Source organism: Diceros bicornis, chromosome 25, assembly GCF_020826845.1.
Source record: "Diceros bicornis minor isolate mBicDic1 chromosome 25, mDicBic1.mat.cur, whole genome shotgun sequence".
In the NCBI taxonomy this organism is placed as follows: Eukaryota; Metazoa; Chordata; class Mammalia; order Perissodactyla; family Rhinocerotidae; genus Diceros; species Diceros bicornis.
Genome location: NC_080764.1, coordinates 19,771,327 through 19,793,465, shown reverse-complemented (window position 1 = coordinate 19,793,465; position 22,139 = coordinate 19,771,327). Strand labels below are relative to the sequence as shown.

Here is a 22,139-nt window from a genome sequence, read left to right as displayed (position 1 = left end):
GACAGAGGCTTTCTCAGCTCCCCGTGAAGCTAGGGTAACGGCCAGCTCCTAAAATGGCCCCAGTGATCTCTGACTTCTGGCACTCACATCCTTGTATAATCCTCTCTCTCATCGAGTAGCGTCATTGCAGAAATGATGGCGCGTGATTTCTGAGGATGACCACGAGTTACTGTGGCTCCTGCCTTGTTTTCTGCCTCACATCGCCCACTCTGGGGAAAGCCAGCTGCCAGACCATGAGCACCCTCAAGGTCTGGAGAGGTCCATGTGGGGAGGAACTGAGACCTCCCACGCACAGCTATATGAATGAGCCATCGTGGAAGCAGATCCTCCGGCCCAATCAAGCCTTGGATGACTGTGGGCTCCTGAAAGACCCTGAGCCAGAACCACTCAGTGAAGCACTCCTAGATTCCTGACAGACACACCCTGTGTGAGATAGTAAATGTTTATTGTTTTAAGCTGCCTAGTTTTGGGGTAATTTGTTACACAGCAGTAGATAATACATAGGGTATGGCACCTGACCCAAGTTCTCCTTTTGTTTTATATTCTTCAACAAGATTTTATAGTTTTCTTCACAAAGGAACTGTCTTTCTTCTCAAGTTTATTCCTAAGTATTTTGTGGCTTTTGTCTCTTATATGAATGAAATTTATTAAAAATGTCCATTTCTATGTGTTTTTTGCAAGATTAGAGCAAGTCTATTGACGTTTATATATTTATCTTATAGTCAGTAATCTACCAGTTCTTATATTCATTACATATACATTTTTTTTTCTAACTAGACTCTCTTGGGTTTCCAGGATATACAATCATTTCACCAGTAAGAAGGAATTTCAAAATAAAAGACTTCAACTTTTCTAAAATTAATGCCAATTACTTCTTTTACTTGTCTTACTGTTAAATCCTCCTAAACAACGTGGCACAATACTGACAATAGTGGGTATCTCTGGTTCCTGATCCCTACTGAAATGGGTTTTAGTGTTTTGTTGTTTAGAATGATAGTTGCTATTGGCTGTTTTGGTTTTTTTTTTTGATTGAGGTATAATTTACATATAACAAAATTCACTCTTTTTTAGGTGTACAGTTTGATGAGTTTTAACCACCACCAAAATCAAGGTTAAGAGCATTTCCATCACCCCAAAAAGTTCCCTCATACTCTTTTGGGGTCATTCTTTTATATCTCTGCTTCAGTTTAAATAAGATATATGCACTTTTGATGGAACTCCACTGTTAATATTTGTTCAAGCTCTGTACGAACAGAGAACATATCTATGTTGCTCACCTCTATACTGCTAGCACCTTGCATAATACCTGACACATACCAGGTCCTCAACACTTGCTGAATTAATACACGAGTGAATGAATGAACCAATCAACCAACCAACATATTCGCCTTTGTGCTCAGCCCCATTCTTTAGTGTTCCCTGATGCCAGCTCCTTCCTGCCTTGATCTCCCCAGTCTGCATCCTCCCTGACTCCTCACTGCTGGACTACAACTGCCTACCAGGTGAGCTATCCATTGCCCCTAATGGCACCCCTTTACCTCTCTGGTTTTCTCTTCCAAGAAGAAACTTAACAACAATAACAAAAAACAACAAAGGTGGCTGTTTCCAGTAGCGTCCATGGACATACAGTTTCAAAAGGGAAAAACTAAAATTAGGAAGCAAGAGACTCAGATCCAAAGATAGGGAGCTTAATAATCTGGAGTGTAAGTTTTGGAGGAGCTAGACCAAGGGGGCATTGAGGATCAAAAATGGGTCAAAAGTCAGAAGTGGAGGCCACAGGGGAGAAACAGCGAGGCTGGGAACCGAGTAAGCTGCCTACTTCTTTTACAGGGTGCACAGCCAGGGATCCTGTCTTAAAGAGGCAGAGTTGAGCCAGGCAATGGCCAGCCATCTTCTTCTGCCAGGCCACTGTCTTGCGTTCCGCCTGCCTCATAAATTCCCACCATCATCTGCAAAAACATCTACCCACAAGCAATGGATCTATTTTGGAGGGCAGGTCTCATTCTCAGTTCCCTCCAGGTGCAGCACAAATGACCCACCACTGACCAGTGAAGATGGAATTTGCAGTTTCAGAACTGGTTGCTTACTTGTTCAGAGCTAGAGAAAAAGCTGAAAAAGCTGAGCTGTGAAACGCAGAAAAGTGAAGGAACTCATCTTTTTCTAAACACACACAAAAAAAGAGTTAAAATATTAAAAAATGCGATTGAGATATCTGAGGGTAATTCACACGCTAGTATACTCTAAAAAAATGCAAGCACAGAGGCATAAAAAAAAGCTTTGTTAGCTAGTCTTTGCTCACCAATGACAAATGTAGCTAATTTGGGCAAATGTAAATAAGGCACCACCACAATGTGTAAAGGCCAACCACAGATTTAAGATTGGCATATCTAAATAGGGGAATTTATAAAGATTATGATAGACTGTCACTGAAAAGCTTCTCTTCAGAAATTCGGGAGATTATCTGAAAACAAATTCGAAGTTCAATTTTTCTACAGAAAACAATAAGGAAGGGAGTGTTTTTTGTTGAAAACGGGGTGCGGGTCGAGGTGGAGGGCACGTAAACGTTAAGTTAAAGAGACATAGAAAGTATCTCCAAAGGCGCAAGCTTTAGTAGGGACTTCCCTCACAGGAAAGACACCTGGCGTTTTATGTGACTTTCTAAACGCTGCGTATTTCTATGAAGTTACAAAGCTGCACTCCCTCTCTCGTTTGCAGCCCCATAGGTTTTGCTTTCAAATATCTGCAGGTGTATCCTCCTGCACCCGTTAAACTAACAGTTTTTCTCTTTTCTGTGCTAGATCGGACTCGACGACCATGCTCTCCACCTGACTTAGAGCAGGGACCCTAGGACCGCCGGGTCACCGCCTTTGAACTTTACGACGGAGTCGAAGGAGTCAAGGTTACACGCCATTTCCCAGACAGGAAAAAAAAAGCCCCACTACCCTCTTCTGTAAACCGAATCAGAAAGGCCTCGGGATTCCGGCCACGGAACGCGCAGAGGCAGTGAAGGCGCAGACTGCCCAAGGGTCACGCGAGAAGCCAGATTTCGGAAACGCGTGTTCACCAGCCGGAGGCGGGAGCCCAGACTCGGGGAGGCCGACCCCCAGAACTTAGGGCGGCCTTGGCCAAGGCGTGATGGCTTTCTAAGCCCGCTTCTAAAGGCTGTGTACACTGGAGAGTCCTGGAATTGGTACAGATCACTATTGCGATCAGAAAGCGACGTCAATTCTGAAACACGCAGCTCGGAGTTCCCGCAAAGACATGCTGGGAAAATGCGGAAGATTGGGCCAAACTACGCAGCTGGTCAAGGATCACGATTCCCAGCATTCAATAGTGTACCCCCTAGTACGTTGCATGCCGGGAACTGTAGTCCCTCACCACCCTCATCTAAAGGCTCTCCGGGGACTTTTCAACCTCTTACGTGTTTCTCTTTCCCGTGAAGCACTACCAAATAGAAAGTAACTGCGAAAAGTTGCTGTGGACTAATTCCCAACGTGACCCCAAGCGTAGACAGCCGAAAAGGTGAAGAATGCGTTGCCATGGCTACCGTTTCCCCTGGTCACGGAATAAACGTGCTCCACGACCCGGAAGTAGTTCCCCAAAACGAGGGATGGTTTCTGTGCTGACGTTCATTGGACGGTTTCCCTTAGAGGCCAAAGCTTCCCAGGCAAAGGGGCGGTCCCGCGTGAGAGGGGCCCGCGGAGCCATCTGATTGGAGAAAGGAGACTACGAATGACCAATCGGAAGGAGCCACGCTTCGGGCGTCGGACACCGCACCTGGACAGCTCCGATTGGTGGACTGCGGTCCCCCCCGCGAGTCCTCATTGGGTACAGGGGGTGCGTGGTGCGGCATGATTGGTGGGTTCGTGTTCCCCGTCCCCCGCCCCCGAGAAGTGGGGGTGAAAAGCGGCCGGACCTGCTTGGGGGGTAGTGGGCGGACCGCGCGGGTTGAGGTGTGAGCTTCGGGGCCCGGGCGTGTGGGGGCGGAGGCGGCTCCTGCGATCGAAAGGGACTTGAGACTCCCCGGCCGCGCGCCATGAGGGCCCTGTGGGTGCTGGGGCTCTGCTGCGTCCTGCTGACCTTCGGTGAGTGATTTGGAGGAGGGGGCACCCCCGGACGTCCCCCTCCTGAAGCGTGGCCACTTCTCGAAGGTTCTGGGGGCGTTGAGCCTGGGAGGGGAATAACGGGGCCTGCGATGGCCCGAGGGGGTCCATAGACTTTCCTCGAAAGAGGGTTCGGGGATTTCCTGTGCTCTCTCCTCCGTTTGGAGAGAAAGAGAACGGAGTCGCTTAAATCCCCTGCAGAGCTCGTGGACCCGGCTCCTGGAGGTCTCCACTGCCGCGGGGTGGGGCTCCCCCGGGCGCTCGCCCCCCGGGATCACTGCGCGTGCACCCCCCGGAGGACTTCGGTCGGACGCCGCAACCTTTGGCCGTCAGCGTGGGGGCCCCCGGTCCTCCGACCCCTCGCGAGCGCGCGTTTCCTTTCTTAGGCGCGAGTCTGGGAGCGCGGGGCCCTGGGTCAGCGGAAAGGCAGTGTCAGCGGGTTTGATTCACTCTTGCTCGAGCTCCCTAACATCTTCCAGTCTCTTACCATCTCTTCCCCTTCTCAGCCCCCTGGGCCCAATTTCAGTTCCCCTCGCCAGAGGTTGCAGAAATCCTGTTTATATCCGACCTGTGATATTGAAGGCCTAAGTTTTGGCAGGGTCAGTTTGGAGGCCTTGTCTCGGTTGCGCGCAACACGTGTGAATGTGGAAGGGGCCTGGTGTCAGATCTGCTGGACGTTATTTATAAAGGATTCGGGTTTAGAAGTAATGGCTGCCTCCGAATCTACTGGGGGACCTCAGTATCTGGACTTGAAGAAGAAATATGCGGACTTGGGTTAACCTTGGGCCCTTAAGTCAGTGGATCCGTTCTTCCGTCCCCACCTCCCATATTTACCAGCTGAATTTTTGGAACCCCTGCCCTTGCTCTGTTTGATCATATTCCTGCTGAGAAGTACGTGAAGCGATGATGCTTAAGAGTTTTCCGGCGTTAAATGTTCCTTCAGGGTCGGTCCGCGCTGATGATGAAGTCGATGTGGATGGTACAGTCGAAGAGGATCTGGGTAAAAGTAGAGAAGGCTCAAGGACAGATGATGAAGTGGTACAGAGGTTTGTGTTCCTTTGAAGCTATACTTACTGATAAGCCCTTGTGAACAGTGGAATCCAGTAGCTTCTTTTGTGTCTCTTCTCCCAACGTGCAGATAAACTATAACACCTCGAATTTAAATATCTAAAAAATGGTCAGAAAAAATATTAGATGTAGCAAGTGTGTGCATACATAAGTACCTCCTAACTTGCCCCTAAGAGTGACAGATCAAAATTGAATGAATTCCTTTGAAAACTATTTTGATAACTATATTTCAGAACATTAGCACTGTAACCTTCCAAAGACCTTAGAAAAGACTTTGAGTTGGTTTTATACTTAGTAAAGTACGTACACTTAGTGATTTTTAAAAAGATTTCTGTCAGTTGAGCGATGTTTTAAAATTTGGTCTCTTAGAACCTATTGACAATTTTATAGGTCCTTAGAGGCCAAAGCTTCCCAGGCAAATGGGCAGTCCCATGTGTGAGGGGACATAAATGTGTGTGTCCCCATGTGTGAGGGGACATAAATGAATATGACTTTACTTTTTAGTAGAGGAAAGTTGGGTTTGTATTTCTGACAATTTTAAGAATTGAACATTTCCAATTCGGTGTTAAGGGTAACCTACAGCTGTGGTAAAATAATAATGAGACCAGTAATATTTTATAAAGGTTTCCATTTTACCCTTTTAACCCTTAAGACAGTCTTAAGAGACTACTGTGCTCTCATCACAGATCCTGTATTTTTGGAGGGAACTAAGCAATGCAGTATTTATTTATCAAATTTATTTCCGTAGAGAGGAAGAAGCTATTCAGTTGGATGGATTGAATGCATCCCAAATAAGAGAACTTAGAGAGAAATCAGAAAAGTTTGCCTTTCAAGCTGAAGTTAACAGAATGATGAAACTTATCATCAATTCCTTGTATAAAAATAAAGAGGTAAGCAACACGTGGTTAGGATAATATTATTTTGTTTCTGTATGGTTGCATACTTGTTTACTTTCACAGTACATGTACTTGCATAGTAATACCAAATAGTTAGCGAAGTTTAAATACCCAGCATGTACAAGAATTGCTGCTAATACCTGTTGTGTGTGTGTGGGGTGGTGAGGGGGAGGGTTGTTAGATATTTTCTCTCCTTTGTTTTACCTTTCCTCTCCACATATGTTCATGGCCTGCTGAACAGTTGTGAGACTTCAGAGCAGTCACACAAACTGAACCTCGTGTATTGTATACATAAAGATCGCTAGCAGAGTAGTGTTACTGCTCTTACCAGTTCAGGTATTCTTGTAGTTTCTATAGTCCCTTGTGTAAAGAGCTGTACCTCCTTTTACCAAGAGAGTAAAGCCACTTCTGTACCATAAGAAGGCTTTATTTTTTAAAGAGTGCTTTTTCCGAGTACGGAAGAGAAGTAAAATGAGTTTGACATTAAATTTAATGTTTTGCTAATGTAAGTGTGTGTTAAATCTGGCTTCCATTTAGATTTTCCTGAGAGAACTGATTTCAAATGCTTCTGATGCTCTAGATAAGATAAGGCTAATATCACTGACTGATGAAAATGCTCTTTCTGGAAATGAGGAACTAACGGTCAAAATTAAGGTAAGCTTAAAACAATTTTCTTTTTCTTTTAAAGTGAAAAGAATCCTTAGAGATAGGGAATCCATATCAGTCAAGTTAGGCTAGCTTATGCTGCAGTAACAAGTAGCCCACAAGTCTCAGGGGCTTAAATCAGGGGTCAGCAAAATATGACCTGTGGGCCGAATCCAACTTGCTGCCTGTTTTCTTATAAATAAAGTTTTATTGGAACACAGCCATGCCTGTTTGTGTATTATCTGTGTGACTGCTCTTGTGCTACCTGGCAGAGTTGAGTAGTTTTGGTAGAGACCATAGGGCCCACAAAGCCTAAAATATTTACTCTTTGGCCCTTTTACAGAAAAAGTTTGCCAACCCCTGGCTTAAATCATCAATCACAGGCTGCCTGTGGCCTTTGCTTTGCGTCATCCTCCCGCCAGGACACAGGCTGATGGAGCAGCGCCATCTGGAGTGTAGCTGGTTGCCGAGTGCAGGGAGAGCTTGGAGGGTCTCAGGTCAATTCAAGGCTCCAGCCTCAAAGCCACACTCCTGACTCCCACTTGCAACTCGTTGGCCAGAACTAGTCACATGGTCTTACCCAACCACAAATCGAGAAAGTATATTCCTTCTGTGTTTCTGGAAGGCAGAGAGCCAGGAATATTTGGTGAAGAACACTGATCACCACAGATTCCAAATACAGAAGTCATTCAAGTTTTGAATCCTTTTATTTTCTATCAAAGAAATAGGCAATATGTAAAATTTTATTTTTCTTGAATTTTTTCTTCAAAAACAACTTGTTTTGTTTTGGTCTCTCTCTCCCCTTTGACATTTAGACCAGTCTCTGCCTCGTTTATATTGATACTTTCTCAGATACACTGAACTTAAAATTCTCTATAAAGAAAGAAGCTTGTACTTAAGATGTGCACTTTCTGAAAAGGCCATAAAATACAATATGGAGAAAAATATCTCAGGTTCATTTTCTGTATTGGAACTGATGTGACCCAAACCTGGTAGTTTCTAAACAGATAGCTCAGTAGTTGCTTCTCAAACTGTGAGTCCTGAGCAAGTATGACTGTCTTGTTCGTGTCTTGCTTTTAGTGTGACAAGGAGAAGAACCTGCTGCATGTCACAGACACGGGTGTAGGAATGACCCGAGAAGAGTTGGTCAAAAACCTTGGTACCATAGCCAAATCGGGCACAAGCGAGTTTTTAAACAAAATGACTGAGGCACAAGAAGAAGGCCAGTCAACTTCTGAATTGATTGGTCAGTTTGGTGTTGGTTTCTATTCGGCCTTCCTTGTAGCAGATAAGGTTATTGTCACGTCAAAACACAACAACGATACCCAGCACATCTGGGAATCCGACTCCAATGAATTTTCTGTAATTGCTGACCCCAGAGGAAACACTCTAGGACGAGGAACGACAATTACGTGAGTATTACTAATTCCTAAGAAGAATTAATAGTCGTAGTGAGGAGCTTGACTCTCCAGTTCTGGCTCTCCGAGCAAATGGCTTATTCTGGGCCTTAATTGCCTTGCTTATAACATGAGGAAATTGAACTGTTCTCATCACTTGAAGAACTATTTTAAGGTCCTGCTAAGGGCCAGACACAGAGTTAGGATGGCTGCTGTATGTGGAGGGCATAGAGTAGGAAGGGTTAGCTCTTCCAGGAGAGAAGGCAAATGGGAGGCCTCACAGAGAAGTGGCTTGGTCCAAGTTTTCCAGTTGAGCAAGACTTAGAAAAGTCGTGTCAAGTCTGTGGAGCATCGTGGATGAAGGTGCGGGGGCACCGCCTGTTCACAGGATTAAAGCAGTTACTCTCAGGTGGTGGCAGTTACTGATGGAATTGTTGATGAACTTTTTTGAAGTTTTCTGAAGGTGGTGTGGAGGATGACAGGTCTGGATGAGGGGAGACTCTGGGTGACCATTGAAAACATTGAAGATCTGTGATAGTAACGAGTTGGGGGCAGGTTGGAGAGAGCAGGTACAGGTAAGGGCTTGAAGAAAGTTATGAAAGTTCTTTGGAAGAAATTGTCTCATTTGAGGATATTTGCAAATTACGAGATTCGAATAGGAGTTGATTTTTAAGGCAGTAACTCTTGTTGGTACAGAAGAGACAGATCTTATGCCCTGTACCTCATGGTGCTTATTGCACTGTGAAGTAGGTGGGGCGACAGGGCAGCTTTTTGCTTCCCCTTCACCCCCCCATCTCAGAGGTAAGGAAATTCCATTTCAGAGGTCACTTGACTTACCCAGTCCTGTCAAGTGAAATGTGCCTACAGCCTCAATTTTTTTTCTTAATTCAGTTTTAAATTTTCTCAGCATTAAGGATTTTGGAATATTCAGGTAGGAAAGAAGGATATATCTATCATTTTGACCAATTTTCTTCATCCCAGAAGGTAACATTTCCTGTCTTCGTTGTTCACAGATGTTCCTTTAATGAAGACTAATTAGGTGACTGCACTTGAGTACTTTTACTAATTTATTGTTCCCAGTTTACCCTTCCCTGCCTTTGTTATTAACGTGCACATCTCCCGTTAGGAGGCATCACTAAGAGCTATACCTGGTGCCCTCTCTTGTTAGGTGTTAGGGGAGTTTTAGGTAAATCACGTGTCTTAACTAGAAAGAGGTAGAAAATGATGTCCTGAGAGGTGCTCGTGTCTTAGGGTGCTAAGAGACAGGCAGATTATCTAGATATAAGCTCCATGAAAGCAAACGTTTTGATGACTGCTCCGTTCCCAGAGGCTGACACTTGATTGGCAAATGTTTGTATGTATGAATAAGGTAATCAGGACAGTTTCATGCAGGTGCAATGGGTGTTGATCAGTAAATGAAACGTTACAACAGGTTCTAGAAGAAGCCTTTGTTCTTCAGGGCCTCCTACCCCACCCACCAACCCCAGCAGATCCCCATTTGAGTGCCTGTTACCTGCTGGGTAAGGCTACAGTAGAGAATACATGAATGAGGTTCCTGCTTTCACATGGCCCATTCTAGTAAGGGAGAAAAACATGAAAAAATTTTAGAGTAGCAAATGCCAGCATGGAAGCTAAGGGACACCTCCCTTATCAGAAAGCCTTTCTGAAATAGTGATAGGTTAGGTTCAGATATTCCAGGCAGCAAGCGCAGCATGTTGCAAGTTCCAGAGGCAGGAGGCTCATTTGAGGAACTGAAAGTGTAGTATGGTAAGAGGAAAACGGAGAGCGAAGGCAAGGAAGTGACGAGACCAAGATCCTGCCCTGTATATATGACTTCGTCTTACATTTGACTAATAAAATAGAAGCTGTCAGACAGTTCAATTTCCTACCTACTCCTTCTGTTTGTACCCCCATATTAAGTCGTTGCTATACCCTTATGAGAGATTTTGTGAGGATTGAATGAGATGATGAAATTAGCATCCACTAAATGTTACCTGATAAAATTGCTTCTGTCCCTCCTACAAGAGGGAGGTATTCTACATTTTTCCCCTAAAGCTAGTCTCCACTTCTGATCTGTTGTCTTTCTCACCTTACCTCCTCAGGCACTAAGCATAAATTAATTCCTACCCCATCTTTTGAAGTCTGCCTTTCCCATACACCTCCCTTTTTCCCATGAAAGTGTAAACATGTTCAAGTCTCTGGGGGCAGGAGGGAAGACAGGTAGTGCCATGTTCCCTCCTACTTTCAGGCACATATACTCTTTCTCCTCCTTCTACGGTTGAGCTTAGAGTACACTTGCCTTCCGTTCATGCCTCAACCCACTGTATTTTGACTTTATCCACCACCTTTCCATTGAAATAAGTCACCAGTAATCCTTGTCGCTAAATCCAGTGGATTTGGGTTTTTTTTTTTTAATTGACATTCCTCCTAGCAATAGATTCTTTTTAGTTTTTCTCTTACTTGTGTTTTTTACAGGATTTGCTTTCTACTCTGCACTCCTTAAAGCAATCTACCAAGTACCTAGATTCCATGACCATGCATATCTTTTTTTTTATTTCCTTTGTCCGTTTTTTGAATGTTGGTATTACCTTTCTTTTATTGAAAGTTAAGTTTCAGCCCTTTTCTCATTATCCTGTGTTCCTCATGCAGTCTTAGCACTGTCATGGATTCAGGTACCAGCTTTTTCTCAGGGCTCTCAAATCTATATTCTTAGTCTAGATCAGGAGTCAGCAAACTTTTTCTTAAAGGGCCAGCTAGTAAATATTTTAAGCTTGTGAACTATAAGAATAAGCAGTGCTACAACTTTTTCGGTATTGGAATTATGTAAGCCAGTGCTGTTCGGTAGAACTCTGGTAGAAATATTCTATTTCTGCTCTGTCCAATACAGCAGCCACTGGCCACGTGTGACTATTGAGTACTTGGAATGTGGCAGTGCATCTGAAGAACTAACTTTAAATTTTATTTACATAGTCACATGAGACTGGTGGCTACTGTTTTGGATAGTACAGATATAAACAATAATTCAGGGGCCGGCCCGGTGGCGTAGTGGTTAAGTTCGCACATTCTGCTGCAGCGGCCCAAGGTTCACAGGTTCGGATCCCAGGTGCGGACCTACACACCGCTTATCAAGCCATGCTATGGCAGCGTCCCATGTATAAAGTAGAGGAAGATGGTAATGGATGTTAGCCCGGGCCCAATCTTCCTCAGCAAAAAGGAGGATTGACAACAGATGTTAACTCAGGACTCATCTTCCTCACCAAGAAAAAAAAACAAAACTAACAAAAAAAACAATAATTCACGTTAATTTTCGAGCTCTTTTAAGGACCTTAAAATGTTTTATTAGGGAGTTCACTATCTACAATAATTATTTGATTTCTAGAGTAACTATCAGAGTGCGTATAATTCCACTTTTCTCCAGAATGTTTCAGTGCCTTCTTACCTTAAGCTATCTTAAGATTTCAATTCTTCAAATGAAAAAACCCAGCGTGTTCAGAAGATTGCTAGCATTTTCATTTTCTACTTGTAACTAAGGATATCCTCCACTTGAGGGAACGCAAGTAAGATTCTTCCCTTTATTATACCCAAATTTGGTATATTTAGGTCACATTCCTTATTGGTGATGAGAATGCTTAACATGAATAACAGGACATCTTGAATTACACAGAATGGCTGGCTATTAGCGTTGTCATGAAAGTATTTAGATGAATTTATAATCAAATCTTCTAAACCATGGATGTGTCTCTAAAAACATCTTATTTTCTTTGCAGCCTTGTTTTAAAAGAAGAAGCATCTGATTACCTTGAATTGGATACAATTAAAAATCTCGTGAAAAAATATTCACAGTTCATAAACTTTCCTATTTATGTATGGAGCAGCAAGGTAAATCTATTGATAAAATTCATTTGTATTACCCTGGCATATATTTAAATATTTAACACTTAAAGAATGAAGGTTGTGTGTGGTTTTTTCCGTTTAGAATATTCTCGGGGTTTCCTTACTGAAGGCCTATTTTTTGAGCTGTAGTTTTGTTTCGTATTCTATAGACGAAGTCAGAATTATTAAACAAATGAGTTTAACCATAATTCTACTTTCTACTTCAACAGACTGAAACAGTTGAGGAAGCCATGGAAGAAGAAGAAGCAGCGAAAGAAGAAAAAGAAGAATCTGACGATGAAGCTGCAGTGGAGGAAGAGGAGGAAGAAAAGAAACCAAAGACTAAGAAAGTAAGTCTGGTTCATCTCCCTGCTCAAAATATTATTCAGGATATGTTAGGAAACCTAAGTGTGCACGGACTGACTTGAGGTAAGCTTCAGTTCTTAAAGGTCGTCTTTTTCCAAACGGTAACTCGATAAGCCCAACTTTTACAAACAAGGACTTAGATGATTTGTGTGTGTGTGTGTGTGTGTGTTTTTCCCTTCCAGAAAGTGTTAAGTAGCAAACACACGTCATTTTTATGGAGAGTTTTTTGAATTCTGTATATTGCCCAGGACTGGTGGCTTATAATATGTTTTCAATTTTAAAATCTTAAAAAGCTTTCTGCATCTTCTTATGTTGTGTACGTATGAACTATAAAATTAGTTCTCTGGTCTGTTCAGGTAGCAGAATAGGTAGACGTAATGGTGGTGGGTTTTAAAGAATATTTATTGTAAGATGTTGGATTTCTATAAGTCATGAAATAGGAATGTATAATATCCTTCTAACCTCAAAACAGGTATTTTCAAGAAATAACATTTTAGCTGGTTAAAAACAATAGTGAAAAGAACCTTAATTGGCTTTTTATAAATTATGATAACCAATTGCCTTTTTTGTTTTAAATATCAGGCTTAAATGTTGAAGGAAACACTTTTATTTTTAATTTTTGATCCACTTGGCAGGAACTGTACTAGATTAGAGATAACCTTTGATGCTTCTCACGTTCTTTTGAAATGTCCTAATGCCATGTTACCACTCGTATGACTGTTGATGAGTGCTAGGAGACTAATTAGATACTGCAACTTCAGGTTGAAAAGACTGTCTGGGATTGGGAACTTATGAATGATATCAAACCGATATGGCAGAGACCATCAAAGGAAGTAGAAGATGATGAATACAAAGCTTTCTACAAATCATTTTCAAAGGTAAGTATTATTTGAGAATAATGTGATAATGAAACATCACTAAATCAAAAAATATGCTTTAAAACAGTTTTATAGCTATTTCAACACAATTGGTTCCTTTTTAATCCTGTGTGTTTTATATTATGCATTAAAAAAAATTTACTCAGAGAATCTTGAGGCTTCACCAGATTGCCAAGTGGCGGCGGGGGAGGGGGTCTGTGTTACAAAAAAGATTAAGAACCAGTTACATAGGTAGAAGTTTGATTTCTACTGTAGAACCCATAAAACAAAATCATATTATTGAATGGTTTTTAACATAATCTTTAAAGAGCTTGTTACAATAATATCCAATAATTATTGTGAGGTCGTATGCCTGGAATAGTTACTAAATCTGTGTTTCCTTGCATATATTTTTTTCTTTTATTGATCCCTTCTTGTAACTCTGAAGAATCCCAAACTAGCATTGATTAAGATTGTTTCAAGTTAATGTTTCCCCAAATAGCGGTTTATACAAAATAGAGTAGTTTAATGGACTTTAATATTAAGTTTTATCTAGCCATGCTATGATTGTATTTGTTCTTTATTCGTTATTCTATCTGTTGATTTCCTGCTTGGCCTTTGTTTTCCTTATGTGAACATCCAACCATTCTTGAATCTTTACTTCTAAAAACTATCCCTTGGTTCTGCCTCCATTTTTATTCCCATGATCTCTAAAGTCCTAATGTGTATAAATGTCCTTTCCTTTGGGGCAGTTGTATTAGAAGTATAATGTGAGCCACATATGATCTTAAATTTTTTAGAAGCCATGTTTTTTTTAAGACAGGTGAAGTTAATTTTTTAATATTTTTTTAACCCAACATACTGAAAATAGTATCATTTCAACATGTAATTAACAATGAAAAATTAATAATGAAATATTTTACTTTTCTTTTTTTTTTTTTTAGTACAGTGTCTTAAAAGTCTGGTGTGTGTTTTACACCAGCACATCTAATTCAAACGAGGCACATTTTAAGTGCTCAATAGTCACATGTATGTATAGTAATGGATAATGCAGATATAGGGAATTTCTGTCTTCATACTTTATAGCTGTTTACATACCTCCTTATACTCACTGCTATAGTCCAAATTCCATGGAAGAAATTTCTTCCTGAGACTTTTTGTGGTTGATCAGTACACTCATAAAGTGTTGTATATTATTTTGTCATTTAGACAAGATGATGGTGTTCCTATCTTGTTCTCTCACACATGTGGAACCTATGCTCATCCATCCTTCCCCGAGTTAGGAGATAGAATGTTGACAGTCATCATCAAAACAACCATGTCTAACCAGTTAGAACTGTAATCTTTGACATTTCTTCTTCCCTCCATGCCCCTCTCCCCTTTTTTGATAATCAAACATTTTTGTTAGTTAAATGCTAAACTGAATGTGGGCCACATAATAAATTGCTTCGTCTTTGCACTGCCTTCTTGTGCCTTTTGAATGACTAAGTACCAACTTCCCATAGGATAGTGATGACCCCATGGCTTATATCCATTTTACTGCTGAAGGGGAAGTTACCTTCAAATCGATTTTATTCGTACCCACATCTGCTCCACGTGGTCTGTTTGATGAGTATGGATCTAAGAAGAGCGATTATATTAAGGTGAGTTTTTAAGTAGTATAAACCGAGTTCAAAATTTGAAAGTTTAATTTCCTGAAAGTGACTTTTTTGTTTTGTTTTGTTTTTGGGCTCTCCTTAGCTGTATGTGCGCCGAGTATTCATCACAGACGACTTCCATGATATGATGCCCAAGTACCTTAATTTTGTCAAGGGTGTTGTAAGTATCTGAAGACTGAGGGGCAGGGGGTTAGAGTCGGGGTCTGGAAGTGGGGGCTCTTTTGGGCAGTGGGTTTGGTGTTTGGAGTGTTTTTATTGCTAACTGAACTACTTTCTTTTGCCATCTAAAGGTGGACTCAGATGATCTCCCCTTGAATGTTTCCCGCGAGACTCTTCAGCAACATAAACTGCTTAAGGTGAGTGTCTCCGGAAAGAGACTGGCTGCTTTGCTCTGATTGGGCTTCAGAGGACAGGCTATATTAGTAGAGTCACCACATGTTGAGACTAGTCCTTGGCTCCTCAGATGAAGAACTTAATTTTACTCTGGAATTATCAAATATGAGAATCTGATTGTTTTCACCACTGCTCCCCTGCTACCTTACATATTGTAGGTTCTCAAAAGTTTGAGATGAAGTTCTCTAATCAGTTATTCTTTAATTTTGTTCAGGTGATTAGAAAGAAGCTTGTCCGTAAAACTCTGGACATGATCAAAAAGATTGCTGATGAGAAATACAATGATACTTTTTGGAAAGAATTTGGTACCAACATCAAGCTTGGTGTGATTGAAGACCACTCAAATCGAACACGTCTTGCTAAACTTCTTAGGTTCCAGTCTTCTCATCATCCAAGTGACATTACTAGTCTAGACCAGTATGTGGAAAGAATGAAGGAGAAACAAGACAAAATCTACTTCATGGCTGGATCCAGCAGAAAAGAGGTGAGGTGAACGCCAGCTGTCAGGGATCCTGGTATGTAGCTGGGAATTTATAGCCAACTCCTGAGAAAAAAAGAAAAACTTAATTGTAGCTGTGAACTGGAGTAGTTAGGAGGCCTGGTCAGTCACTGACAGGAAAGTCGTTGATATTCTTTGCACCTTTTAATTCTCCACCTGTAAAATGGGATTGTTACTACTATATGAACATAGCTACTAGGATGAACAAATACATATACCCAGGCTAGACTTGGACAACTTTACTTCCCTTGATTTTGTAGGCCGAATCTTCTCCATTTGTTGAGCGACTTCTGAAAAAGGGCTATGAAGTGATTTATCTCACAGAACCTGTAGACGAATACTGCATTCAGGCACTTCCTGAGTTTGATGGAAAGAGGTTCCAGAATGTTGCCAAGGAAGGAGTGAAGTTTGATGAAAGTGAGAAAACTAAGGAGAGTCGTGAAGCAATTGAGAAAGAATTTGAGCCTCTGCTCAGTTGGATGAAAGATAAAGCCCTCAAGGACAAGGTATTCTTCTGGAAATTAGAAATTGTGAAAATTTTAGCCTCTGCATTTTTTGGAAAAAAGTGTTTTGTCAACAGATTAAACTTTGCAACTGGTTACTTTGTAACCGTTAAAAGTTGTGCAGGACATTTAATATTGTGGTTAAATTATTCGGAGGTTGAGAAAATTTATGAACTACAAACAATTGAAAAGATGATAGTGGTTATTCTGTGTGTGGGTACTGGGTTCGTTGGTTGGTTTTTCTTTATAAATGAAACTTTTCTGTGGTTTAATATTGCTTTCATAATAAATTTTTACGGGTTAAATTTAAGTTTTATCTGTTTTTAAAAGTTGATGTTTAAGTATTTCTGACTGAAAAATTCAGATTATTAAATGACACTGTCTCCTAAGGATCTGAATGAGAGGTACTTTTATGACCTGCCTCGGTGTATGATCTTAGGTGATGAATCCTTAAAGAGTTGAAATGCAATTACTGAATGACCTTAACTATTGATATTTATATGTATCTAACTTTTGATTTCTTATCCTAAGATTGAAAAGGCTGTGGTCTCTCAGCGCCTGACAGAGTCTCCGTGTGCTCTTGTGGCCAGCCAGTACGGATGGTCGGGTAACATGGAGAGAATCATGAAAGCTCAAGCATACCAAACAGGCAAGGACATCTCTACCAAGTAAGCATCCTCGGGAAAGCCCCTGCCAAGGTGGTAGCTCTTGTCCAGCCTTCCTTGAGAAGATAATGCCAGCTTCTCTACAAAGAACTCAGGTGTTTTAAGGGTCCACACTGTCTAGTATGTATTAGGTAGACAAGTTTACAAAGGGATTCCTGCTACATTAGATTGATAAAGAAAACGTCTTGGACTCATGATATTTTATAGTATTTTATATACAAATGGAAATTTTCTTAATCTGTTACACATATTGTCTTTACTTTTGCATTAGATTATATGCTTGGCCTGGTATCTGGATTTCTTTTACATTTTTAGAAAATAGTTATAGATGAGGTTAGTGACAGTTACATTTCTCAAATGAGTTAAGTGCTTTTTCACCACCACCACCACCCAACAGTATACTTCACAAAATAAAGGGTAAAGGACCCTTGTGTTAAAAGGTCCTTGAGTTATTTGAACTCAAGGGCCAAGTACTGGAGGTACAGTGGGTCTTTGGTACCCTTTATTTTCAAGAAATATATATTTCAAATTTATATTTTAATGTCACAGCAGTGGCTTGAAAATTACTTCTTCCCTGCTTTTATTCTCTCTTCTTCTACCTGAAATATCTTCTGTCTTATTTACCACTTAATCGTACTTTTTTTCCCCAATGCTTAGCTTAAGGATTCTTCTCACAAGTATAATCCATTGTCATAATTCCAAAACTCCATTAAATATATATATATATATATATATATATATAGTATTTCATAATTAGTTTGACTCACCAATGTATAATGTATATACAAAAAATGCTAAAATGCTGTTTTGCTTGTCTTGTTCTCTGTCTAGATAATAAATTTCAGGTGGAGAAAACCAAATTTCTGCTTATGTCCCATTGCAACTGTATAGTAGCCATTTAATAGATGCCCACCTATTTGAATCATTAACAGGAAATTACCTTCCATTCAACAAACATTTGAGCACCTACTGTGTCTATACACTAGTGGTCTAAAGTAAACATTGCTGCTGTTTTTGTGACATTCAGACTAGTCAGGATGACAAATCAAGTCATGATCTTCTGAGCCTGGCATAGATAATGGATATACCAAGACAGAGATAGATGTGGTTCCTCCCTGTCCTCAGCATGCTGCTGTAGGAGGGAGAACAGTCACATCTGACAGTCAAATGCTCAAGATCATGAAGGTATGTTCAGAATGCATTGGGAACTGAGCTCAGATAAAAGAAGCAATTTTTCTTGGAATTATATTGGTGAAGGCATCACAGAGATGTTATTTAGCAGCAGCCAGAGGCTGCCTAGACGTTTCACAACTCTGGGAAACAGAGCTACAATTAAGGTAGTGAGAATAAATTAAGAGGGGATGAACAAAACATTAATTCAGTTCATCCACTCAACAAAATGTTCTAGGCACTTGGGCTTCATTAGTAAATAAAATAATTCTCTTTATTTCATTCTTTAATCTAACCATGTCCATGTCCATCCCCCTTTAAAAGGGAAAGCATGATGTAGCAATATAAGCACGTTTTGATTTTTTTCCAAGAGTTATTCTCTGTAATTATGAAAGTTAGTAACAGAATAAGAGAAATGTATGGACCCCCAAATTGATATGTTTGTAAACGTTTGTTTTTGCCCTAACAGTTATTATGCCAGCCAGAAGAAAACATTTGAAATTAATCCCAGACATCCACTGATCAAAGACATGCTTCGACGAGTTAAGGTGAGTAATATTATAGCCATACTCCTCTGTCTTTTAATTTGAATACTTTCTACCTTTTAATATTAATCAATTGTGACTTCTTCCATTTCAGGAAGACGAAGATGACAAAACAGTTTCGGATCTTGCTGTGGTTTTGTTTGAAACAGCAACGCTGCGGTCAGGATATCTTTTACCAGACACTAAAGCATATGGAGATAGAATAGAGAGGATGCTGCGCCTCAGTTTAAACATTGACCCTGATGCAAAGGTTTGTATGCTCAACCTTCCCACATAGGTTTATTTTTGTTCTTCCTTTCTTTAGGAATAGGCTTCCCAGGATTAAGTGATATAGCTCTGAGAAGTTTGACTGATTTCTACTTTTTTTAAATAATTTATTGAATTTTGAGTCCCCATTGACACACTGTGCTTGAAATTAATGAGAAATTCCCCTTTTACATCCTTTTTTTGTGTGTCTGTCTTTGTTAGCTTGACTATTAACTCTAATTAGAAGATTTACTTAGGTTCTGGATTAACAGGAGTGAAGTTCATTATGATCTTATACATTTAAATGAGCAGAGTGAAAACAGATCCATTAATGGGCTCATAAATGTTGCTCTTAGGTGGAAGAAGAACCAGAAGAAGAACCTGAGGAAACAACAGAGGACACCACAGACGACACGGAGCAAGACGAAGAAGAAGAAGAAGAAGTGGACGTAGGAGCGGATGAAGAAGAACAAGAGGCAGCAGAGGTTAGCAAATCAAGAAGGGGACTTGCACTTCTGGTTCTGGCAAAGTTAGGGCCGTGGGACTTACAGCAGCCAGACTTACAGACATCTGCCTGAAAATAGGCATCTGATAGCAAATTCAAAAGCTGGAGCAAATCACGTTTTTCTTTCAGTAAAGTGTATGCTTTGCTCTTCCCACTTCCTTTATTCCAGCCATCCGTTCTTCAGATATTTTTAAACAGACCTCCTTAGCCCACAGTGCTTTTGTACTCTTTGCCACTTGCTTCTGCCTTGCTATATAGCAACATTAGCCTTTTTAACATTTTTGATTGTGTTCGGGGGCCATTGATCTTGTTGGTGGGTTCTAAATTATTTTGCAGATTAGCAAGGTGTGAGGTTCTAGCCTACATCTGAAATAATGGAAATAGGCTGGGCCCATTTCAGTTGTTTTTTCCATACATGAACCTTCTCTGAGCTAAAGTTTTTTTCTGCTAGCTTTTAATGTCTTCTGATTTTTTTTTTGTCTTTACAGAAATCCACAGCTGAAAAAGATGAATTGTAAATTATACTCGCACCATTTGGATCTTGTGTGGAGAGGAAATGTGAAATTTAAGTCATTTCTTTTGGGAGAGACTTGTTTTGGATGCTCCCCCCACCCCTTCTCCCCTGCACTGTAAAATGTTGGGTTTGTGGGTCACAGGAAGAAGTGGGTTTTTTTAGTTGAATTTTTTTTAACATTCCTCATGAATGTAAATTTGTACTATTTAACTGACTATTCTTGGTGTAAAATCTTGTCGTGTATAAAAATAAAAAAGGTCCCAAATACTCAGTGTCTTGCCTGTCTTTTCATAATGTGTTGTATGAAACTACCTATACTTGGCTGATATTTTTTTAATCATGTGCCTTGGGTTTTTTCCCTCATAAAAGTAATTCATACTTAACGAAGAAAAGTTTCTTAAAAATCAAGTATTTTTAAAAATCACCCAGAGATAGGAGAATCTTCCTTACAGAAGAATCCCAGACAATAAATGTAGATGCTCCCCCTTCCAGGTGGAGCTTAATTCTCCTTTCCTTTTTGAGTGAGGGCTGCCATTGTCTTCTAAAGAATAGAGTATAGAAAGGAGAAACTAACTTTACAGCAGAGAAACGTGGCAGATGCTACTGTAACCAAGTGATCAAGATTAATATTACCAGTGATGTCATATGTGTGTGTGTGTCCCCGGCCACGATATGATATGATTCTTGCCAAAAATAACCTAATAAAAAACATTAGACAAACCTAGACTACGTGAACCATACTCTTAAAAGTTTCGAGGTCAAGACCATAGAAAGAAATAGAGACTGAAAGAGACTAAGGAGACATGGCAACTAAATGCAATGGAGTGCCTGGGATTAAAGCTGGTGAAATCCAAATGACGTCTGGAGGATAACTGGTTCCTTAGCTTTGGCATATGTACCATGTATGACAGCATTCGTGGAAACGGGGGGAAAGGTATACGGGAATGTAGTACTGTCTGCAGTTTTTCTGGAAATCGAAACTTATTCCAAAATAAAAAAGGCTATCTTTAAAAAAATCACCCATGACCCTACCACGGAGATAACTATAGAGATTGAGGGAAGATCCTCATTGAGCTATCATTTAATTTCTTTTGAAATGTATTCTTATGGGAGAAAGTTTCTCTAATTTCACTAATTATATAGCCATCCGAAATGAGAGCCTTTTTCGATTTTTTAGCTGGCTAGGGGGAGAAAATCTTACTCAGCTGTATATTTAGAGTCGTGTGTGTGAGAAAATTCTGTGGAACCTAATTTTATGTACTGTAAGTTTTGCTAGGGACTAAACAATTTTCTTGATAATCTAGGATTCCTTTCTGGGCTTCTCATATCTGTGTTCATCATATGCTTCCCACCCTTTCCCCAAAGCTCTTTTTCCAGGGTTAGCTTGCAATAATCATTTTGAAATTACCAGCTACTCTACTTGAATGTATATCTTTTTAAAAATCTGCCCTGCTTTTCTCTTACAAGAAATAAAATAGCTCAGTCATAGAGAAACATGCTGTAATTAAGGTATAGCTTCCTTTCATAATACAATGTTACATTAGCTATTAGCTGTAATTTGTTTCCAATTTTTTGGCCACTGTAAAATTACCTTTTTTGTGTGTGTGAGGAGGATTAGCCCTGAGCTAACATCTGTTGCCAATCCTCTTTTTGCTGAGGAAGATTGGCCCTGGGCTAACACCCGTGCCCATCTTCCTCTACTTTATATGGGACATCATCACAGCCTGACTTGACAAGCGGTGCGTCGCTCTGCCGCTCCGTGCCCGGTCTGCGCCCGGGGTCTGAACCTGCGAACCCCGGGCTGCCGAAGTGGATGGAGCACACGCACTTAACCGCTACGCCACCAGGCCGGCCCCATATAAATTACCATTTTTTTTTATTGATGTTTTAATGGTTTCTAACATTGTGAAATTTTGGGTTGTACATTTTTCTTTGTCCATCACCATATATATGACTCCCTTCACCCCTTGTGCCCACCCCCCACCCCCACTGCCCCTGGTAACCACAGTCCAGTTTTCTCTGTCCATGTGTTGGTTTATATTCCACATATGAGTGAGATCATACAGTGTTTTGTCTTTCTCTTTCTGGCTTATTTCACTTAACATAATACGCTCCAGTCCCATCCATGTTGTTGCAAATGGGACGATTTTGTCTTTTTTTTATGGCTGAGTAGTATTCCATTGTATATATACCACATTTTCTTAATCCAATCGTCAGTCGAGGGACACTTAGGTTG

General features: G+C 40.6%; 1 protein-coding gene across 1 annotated transcript; it reads left to right on the top strand.

Annotated features, from left to right (window-relative positions):
• The first annotated feature begins 3,949 nt into the window (after positions 1-3,949).
• Positions 3,950-20,170, top strand: HSP90B1 (heat shock protein 90 beta family member 1). Its single transcript, XM_058568544.1, has 18 exons — positions 3,950-4,085; positions 5,047-5,149; positions 5,920-6,061; positions 6,605-6,721; positions 7,793-8,124; positions 11,877-11,988; positions 12,213-12,332; positions 13,110-13,226; positions 14,711-14,848; positions 14,946-15,023; positions 15,154-15,219; positions 15,471-15,740; positions 16,016-16,261; positions 16,790-16,926; positions 18,563-18,641; positions 18,733-18,888; positions 19,241-19,369; positions 19,878-20,170. Exons 1-18 carry the CDS (start codon positions 4,037-4,039, stop codon positions 19,905-19,907), a joined length of 2,421 nt encoding a protein of 806 aa, XP_058424527.1. The 5' UTR covers positions 3,950-4,036; the 3' UTR covers positions 19,908-20,170.
• The last annotated feature ends 1,969 nt before the right edge of the window (positions 20,171-22,139 follow it).

What these genes read in the sequence shown, in the direction of transcription:
- HSP90B1 (XM_058568544.1), top strand. Translation starts at nt 4,037, where the DNA reads ATGAGGGCCCTGTGGGTGCTGGGGCTCTGCTGCGTCCTGCTGACCTTC. An exon ending in GATGATGAAGTGGTACAGAG is followed by an intron (nt 5,150 to 5,919) that starts GTTTGTGTTCCT and finishes TTATTTCCGTAG; the next exon opens with AGAGGAAGAAGCTATTCAGT. An exon ending in GGACGAGGAACGACAATTAC is followed by an intron (nt 8,125 to 11,876) that starts GTGAGTATTACT and finishes TTTTCTTTGCAG; the next exon opens with CCTTGTTTTAAAAGAAGAAG.